General features: G+C 37.3%; 1 protein-coding gene across 1 annotated transcript; it reads right to left on the bottom strand.

The window, feature by feature from the left end:
* Nucleotides 1-2717: 2717 nt before the first annotated feature.
* LOC107287147 (olfactory receptor 6X1-like) lies at nucleotides 2718-3674 on the bottom strand. The gene has a single exon (XM_015815614.1). It carries the CDS (start codon nucleotides 3672-3674, stop codon nucleotides 2718-2720), a length of 957 nt encoding a protein of 318 aa, XP_015671100.1.
* Between the last annotated feature and the right edge of the window lie 4155 nt (nucleotides 3675-7829).

Raw genomic sequence — 7829 nt, 5'->3', positions numbered from 1 at the left:
CAGAGATCAGGGTTATCCCTGATCTCCCTTCCTTTCGCCGCGCCCTCAAGACTTGGTTATTCCAGCTTGCAGGACTGGCCTAGGGTAATTTTTAGGGGGGTTTTAATTATATTTTAAATTCGACAAATATTTAATATTCCTTTTAATTAATTTTAAATTTGTATTGTTTTGTATGTATTTTAAATAGATTGTCAGCCACACTGAGTCCTACGGGAGAAGGGCGGGATATAAATTCAAATATAAATAAATAAATAAATAAAATAAATATAGCAAAGGAGGGAATAAAATAAACCAAAATGGGAAAAAAATCCCATCAATGAACGCAGATCTGATTTTCAAGAAAGAAGGATTTGCTCACATGAAAAGAGGAATTATCTAACTTGTTGGGAAGACATCAGGTTAAGGAAGCTAATTCAAATATAAAGATGAGAAAAGGAACAAGGCATCAGATCTGAGTATTTATGAACATGTGATAGCAAAGAAAGATGCAAGCAAAGGCTTTGTAATGGAGATATACAGTCATGACTCTCCAATTTCAAGGAACTATTCTGAGAAACGTATTTGAACTTGTGGTATAAGCTAAATTAATCCACCCAGTTTTACCCAGAATCCATTTCTTTCTGTAACCCTCCAGTACAACAGAAGATTAAGCTTCTCTGCTACTGTGAGTGATGGAGACAATTGAATAGATCATGAGTTCCCTTTTCACATCTGGTCACAGTCCTTTTGGTGCTGCAGCTGCCAAAAATGCCCAACAACGCAGTCCTAGGCTGCATTAACAGAGGGATAGAATCAAGATCACACGAAGTGTTAATACCACTTTATAATAATTGGTAAGACCACACTTGGAATACTGCATCCAGTTTTGGTCACCATGATGTAAAAAAGATGTTAAAACTCTAGAAAGAATGCAGAGAAGAGCAACAAAAATGATTAGGAGACTGGAGGCTAAAACATATAAAGAATGGTTGATGATGGTATGAATTTAATGAGGTTTAATGAAAAGAAGGACCAGGAATGACATGATAGCAGTATTCCAACATCTAAGAGTAAGGAAATTCCCACAGAGGAAGAGTTAATACATAAAATATTAGCATGTGCAGAAATGGACAGGCTCACAATGATACTAAAAGATAAATGTGGATCAATTTTTTTGGAAACCTGGGATAAATTTTACCGCTGGAGGAATTTGAAAAGGAGGGCTGGGATTAAAGACGAATGTTAAGATAGAAATGTATGTTACTTTAGAATAGATAATGTATATAAAATTTAATGTATATGTAGAGATAATGAATTGATTGTAAAATATGGTATAATCTGATAAGAATGTATATACTGGAATGTCACGTCAAATCCAATGTTTTTTTTAATTGTTTTATAAATAAAAAGTTTCAAAAATTAAAAAAAAAAAAAAAAAAAAAAGGAGAGAGCCAGCCTAGAACTAAGGAGAAATTTCCTGACATGAGAACAATTAATCAGTGGAATGGCTTGCCTCCAGAAGTTGTGGGTGTTCCATTCCTGGAGGCTTTTAAGAAGAGATTGGACAGCCATTTGTCTGAAATGGTATAAGGTCTCCTGTTTGATCAAGGGGTTGGACTAGAAGACCTCCAATGTCCCTTCCAACTCTGTTATTCTGTTATTCTAAAATCCTGATCAATACCTAAAGGGCAGTGCTATTTAGGCTCATCTCACAAACACGTGGCAATAAGAAAAAAGTCCTACTCTTTTATCACAAGATTTTTTTCCTCTGAGTCTAGTGAACATCTTTCACTAAAATATAATTTGAAAAGAATAGGCTGTCATTTCTTCATCAAAATGGTCATGATTCCAGTCTTTGCCAGATTAGGTAATCCAGATACTAAATGAACTTTGTAGACTATATAGAAATATATACTGCTCAAAAAAATAAAGGGAACATTTTACCATGGAACTGAAGGGGTTTGCGTTCCCTTTATTTTTGTGAGCAGTATATCTTTAATCAAGAATGAACTATATTCAAAAGTGTGACTTCAAGTTGGTGGCTAATGACCACGCAACAAAATTGTTAGTTTTATGATTTACAATAATAGATCACAAGTGCAAACACTGAAATGTATTGTGCAATATTGCCCACAATGTGCATTTTCTGGTTCCTTAAATGACTTGCATGAAGCAACACCAGGTGATTGTCTGGGTAGCTGAATTGTACATCAAGTTATGAATCCACTCCGTACTGCCTTAGAACTATTGTATATAATTACATGGATTGTGTACATGTTTACCTCTCATTTGTTGTGTTCTCATCATATGCTAAGTAATAAATAGATCACAGGAGCTTCCCACCAATCCTTTTAATCTGTGATCATTACACAGTTGCACATTAAAAAAAGAAAATTGGTAATCTACTGAAGGTACTTTTTCAAGAGGCAACTGGAGTTTTTCTTTGAAGACATTTCACTTCTGACTGAAGCTTCTTGGATGAGAAGTGAAACATCTTCAAGGAAAAACAAAGAAAGTCCAGTTGCTCTTTGAAAAAGCACCTTTGGGACAACCATGACTTGGATGACTGAGACTCTCCATAGACATTTGTAACCTACCAGTTTAGCCACTGTTTTTCTCCATCTTTGTTAAGATAGACTTGTTAAAGAATATCTGCTTTGGAGATGGATTCTGAAGCTCCAAAGCTTGATGCTTCTAATAGGATGACATAGTAGTTTTCCATCACTTGTCAACAAAGGCTATGCTAAGAGATCTGGGAGACCTGGAGCCTTTCTTTCTAAAAGTTTCCTCACTGCCTCCTTGACTTCATTGTTCCTAATGGTGTAAATGAAAGGATTTAGCACCGGGGAGACCATGGTGTACAGTATGGAGACAGACTTCAACCTACTGAAGGACGAGTTCTTGACGGTAGGTCTTAAATAGACAAAAAAGACTGACCCGTACACAATGCAGACTACAATCAGGTGGGAAGCACAGGTAGAAAAGGCCCTCTGCTGTCTGGTGGTTGAAGGCATTTGGAGAATGGTGGAAATGATGAAGAGGTAAGAAATGAGGGTGAAAAGCAAGGAGGACATAATCACAACCACCGTAAGTAGAAAACCAAGCACTTCAATGACTTGTATATCTCCCCCTGCAATCTTCAGCACGGGTCCCACATCACAGTAGAAATGGTTGATAACATTGGACGTACAGTAGGGTAGCTCTGCTATCATCACTATCTGACAAAGAATAGAGAAAAAACCTCCCAACCAGGCACCTATTGCTAGTTTAAGGCAGACCCCAGAAGTCATGATTGTACCATACCTCAGGGGATAGCAGATAGCGAGGTACCTGTCCAAGGATATCAAAGTCATGATAAAAAATTCTGTGACCCCAAAGAGAAAGTAGAAGTACAGTTGTGTTATGCAGCAGTAGAAGCAGATGGAATTGTTTGCAGAGACATAATTGACCAGCAGTTTAGGAATAAAGGCTGTGGTGTGTCCAATGTCAATGCAAGACAGGTTGCTAAGGAAGAAATACATGGGCTTCTGGAGATGGTGGTCCAGAATTACCACCACAATGATGAGCCCATTGCCCATCAGACACAGGAGGTAGAGCAGAAAGATGCTAGCATGCATCAAACCTTCGAGTCCCCAAACTCTTGGCAATCCAACCAGGATAAACTCTACCACTCTCGTACAGTTGGTCAAATCCATGTTACCCTATAAGAAAGGAAAATATGAAATCTTCACTGGGTCAGTCTTTAGCTACATTTTTTTAAACACAGTTTTCATGAATTCCTGTTCCAGTTTTTGCATCTTCTGCAGATGGAAAATATTGACAAATAAAATAAAGTCTTTGATGGAAGACGTTGAGAACATAAAGAGAAGAATATAAGTACTTTTGTTTCTACATGGAGACCGCTTCTGGAGTTTGTGCTTGAGGTGGAAAAAAAATGAAACTTTGATTTTGGGTTTTATTGATTAGATTGATTTGTTGTAACAGAAATGGCTAGTTTATACTATTATGAAAAAGTAAAAAGTTAAGGTTTGATGTTAATGCTTTATTCTATTGCAACAGAGGAAGTCAGAAGTCAATGTCTTGTATGGTCTTTTTCCCTTCTCCCTCTCACTTTCTTTCCCCTTTTTCCTCCCCATTGTATCCCAGTATTTGCTTTGTATTTTGTATTTTACTCTGTAATTTATTAAAATGTATTAAATACTACATTAAAAAAGGAAGACATTGAGAACATTAGGAGAACATTTGTAGGTGGAAACTCATTTAGATACACAAGATAGATGTGTAGCTGAGAGAAAGAAAATAAAGGGGTGAATGGATAAGCATTTACGAATGTAAGATATAAAATTGTGATACTCAGCCAATAAGAAATGTGTTGAGATGTTGAAGAACAGCAACGAAGAATGCCCCATCAAATAAGATTCATGGTTTGTAGGCATCAACACATTTCGTGGTTTGTCATTTCGTGGTTTGTTTCCTGTCACACAGCAACACAGTCTGGTTTGGAATCTTCACTGCTTCAGACAGGAAGGCGGTGCAGAGAGTGGTGAGGATGGCTGAAAAGATTGGCAGTTCCCTCCCTCCCTTCCATCCAGGACATAGCACAGAAGTGCTGCTTGAGCAACGTCTGCAAGATTTCTGGGACACTACACATCCTCTTCACAACTTGTTTTCCTTGTTACCTTCTGGGAGGAGGCTCCGTGGTATCTGAAGCAGAACATCCAGATTCAGTCACAGCTTTGTTCCATACAGTATTAACCTTGTGAACTCTCAAGCTTCCTCCTTCCATTATGTACAGTATTCAAGATGGACAGTGATTAATATGTATATGTTACTAATATGTAAGGGTGTACATATGTTGTATATAGTATGTTTTAAACGTGTGTTATGTATGTGTACACTTTGAGAGGAAGCAACTAAATTTCATTTGTAATGTGTGCCATTGTGCCCACAGGAAAAATATAATAAAGGTTATCTAATCTAATATAATCTTATCTAGGCATCAACACAGTTTGTAAATGTATATTTGGTAAATTCCTTTCTCTTCTTGGATAAATTTGGTTGTATCCTAAACTACGGAAAGGACACAAGTAATGTATTTCCACATGCACATACCCAAGCATTCTTAGGAATAGGAATTCAAGATCCTCAATAGTGAGAGATTGTTCTCCATTTCAAGCTGAGACAAGAAAAGCAGTAATAGGGACACCTGTTAGCTATATTTCAAAATAAAAACAAAATTCTTTTTACAAGTTCTTAGTGGATATTCTGGATCCACAAACAGAATCTCCTAGATATCAAAGAAACATTTTATCTACTCCAATAAAGAAAAACATATAACTTAGTATTTTCAAAGTCTTTTTTGCCCATTACCTCATGGACTTAAGAGTTATGGAGCTTGGGAATACATCTCTAATTTCCCATGTGAATCCAGACATAATGCTAAAAAGATACTATTTTGAGTCGCCATGGTGGTGAACCTGGTATAGTTTGAATCAAATTGCTCCAAGATTTGTCATCTTCTGTGTATTATGACTTTTTGAAACTGGGACAAGAAATCAGTTATGATTTCTAAAACCCCATCACTGGAATCCCACAATACTTGAGGCCACAACCAAAGGATTGTGGGATGTCAGCCCCCTCAAAATAATCTTAAAAGAGGCAGAAAAGCATGCCCAGTTTTCTTAATAGCCCCAGGTATCCCTCCCCCAAGCAGAAACCAGCTCTGTAGAAATGCAGATGTAAATAATCCAGGAAGGTTGAAGGCCCCCAGCTAGAGGTTTAGGAAGACAAAGACACCTAAAATCTACATACCCCACCCAAACTCTAAGACAGGACATAATAGGATTAACCCACAGATGCTAAAGGGCACACTTAGACTCAGGTCAAAGTTCATGCCACAGGAACAACTCCAAGCAAAAGGCTCCAGAGGCTCCCCACATGTGGTCTCTCTCTTTTCTTCCAGACCCATCTTTCTGTCTGGCTCTCCTCTTCAATAAACAGCAACCTTCTTTCTAAAGCAGTCCCCATGTTGTTTATTCCCGACTGGGACTGAACCATGATGCAGACTTTTCCTTCAACAGGATCATTATTAGATTTATTGTGATGTCTGAAATTTGCCACTTTTGGAAAATCAGAGGTCATTGGTCGATTCTTAAACATTTTTAGAAGCGTTAGTCTAATTATCAAGTATTCCGATGCAAATTAAAACTTAATTCTCTGCAGCATTTTTTTCTCTTCATAGATCATTTGCCTGTATCCCTATGAATGAACATGAAGGGTTGCTGAAATATAAAAGCCTATGGAATACTTTGCCTTCAGAAGTTGTGGGTGCTCCATCAATGTTTCAAAAACAGACTGGACAATCATTTGTCTGAAATGGTATAGAGTCTCCTGCTTGAACAGGGGGTTGGATTAGAGCATCTTCCAACTCTGTTATTCTATGTTCTATCTTTTAGTTATTTCTTTCTATAAGAGAGGTAATATATGTATATGCTAGGAACTCATAATAACTTCTGCAGTGAACGTCTGTTCCATATTCTCATTCTATAAAAGGTGGACCTAAAGATCTCTACAGCTTTACCTTGACTTGTTCTTCCTTCATTACCTGCTTTGTCTTCTCCAAGTTCCTTTCACTCCATTTCTCTATCCGTTCATCAAGACAGTGTTTCGAAGAACCATAGAAAGTATTGTATTGTACTGTATGTTTTGGCAAAGGTGGTAGACTTTTTGAAAAATATTTTCCTTAACATTTGAAAAAAAATGCAGCAGTTTGCATCATAGAAACTTTATTTACTTTTTTCTCTACGAAAACTTGGTCCTTAAGGATACTTGTCTTTAATTTCCCATGAGTACAATTAATCAGTGGAATGGCTTGCCTCCAGAAGTTGTGGTTGTTCCATTCCTGGAGGCTTTTAAGAAGAGATTGGACAGCCATTTGTCTGAAATGGTATAAGGTCTCCTGTTTGATCAAGGGGTTGGACTAGAAGACCTCCAATGTCCCTTCCAACTCTGTTATTCTGTTATTCTAAAATCCTGATCAATACCTAAAGGGCAGTGCTATTTAGGCTCATCTCACAAACATTGGCAATAAGAAAAAAGTCCTACTCTTTTATCACAAGATTTGTTTTCTCTGAGTTGTGGGAAGTTAGCCCAGAGAAGGAAATATTAAAAAGGCAGAAAGAAAGATATTGTTCACCAAAAGGATTTTTAAAAGCATTTTTTTGAAAAGCAGAAACCAAACCTGGCCTCATCTCTTTGCCCAAAACAGTAGCTAGTCTTATACATATGTAGATGTGGAACCATCAGGAAGTTTGGAGCCAGGGATCTCAAGACAAAAGAAGCTCTTAAGAGTCATTAGCCCCATCACCTGGGAAGCAGGATATGATAATGGGATTAAACCACAGATATCAAAGCCTAGAAAAACACTCAGAAATATCCTCAAAGTTCATGCCACAGGAACAGGAAACTATTCCAAGCAGGGCTAGAGGGTATAAAAAGACCTTCTGCCCATGTCCTCCCTCTCTTTCTTCTCCTCTGCTGCTTCTTGCAAGGACCATCTGTCTTCTGCAATAAACTGTAACCTTCTTCCCAAAGCAGTCGCCATGTTTGCTTATTTATTCCCGGCTTGAATGAACCAGGATGAAGACTTACTTCTAACAGAGTCTAGTGAACTTATTTCACTAAAATATAATTTGAAAATAGTAGGCTGTCATTTCTTCATCAAAATGGTCGTGACTCAAGTCTTTGCCAGATTAGATAATCCAGATACTAAATGAACTTTGTAGACTATATAGAAATATATCTTTAATCAAGAATGAACTATATTCAAAAGCTGTGACTCCAAGTTGGTG

This window comes from Protobothrops mucrosquamatus, unplaced genomic scaffold (genome assembly GCF_001527695.2).
Source record: "Protobothrops mucrosquamatus isolate PMUCROS unplaced genomic scaffold, P.Mucros_1.0 scaffold355, whole genome shotgun sequence".
In the NCBI taxonomy this organism is placed as follows: Eukaryota; Metazoa; Chordata; class Lepidosauria; order Squamata; family Viperidae; genus Protobothrops; species Protobothrops mucrosquamatus.
The sequence above is the reverse complement of the archived record's forward strand: the minus strand, read 5'-3'. Positions and strand labels throughout refer to the sequence as shown.

Bases quoted from the DNA above. Each gene is read 5' to 3' on its own strand.
- LOC107287147 (XM_015815614.1), bottom strand. From the start codon at position 3,674: ATGGATTTGACCAACTGTACGAGAGTGGTAGAGTTTATCCTGGTTGGA.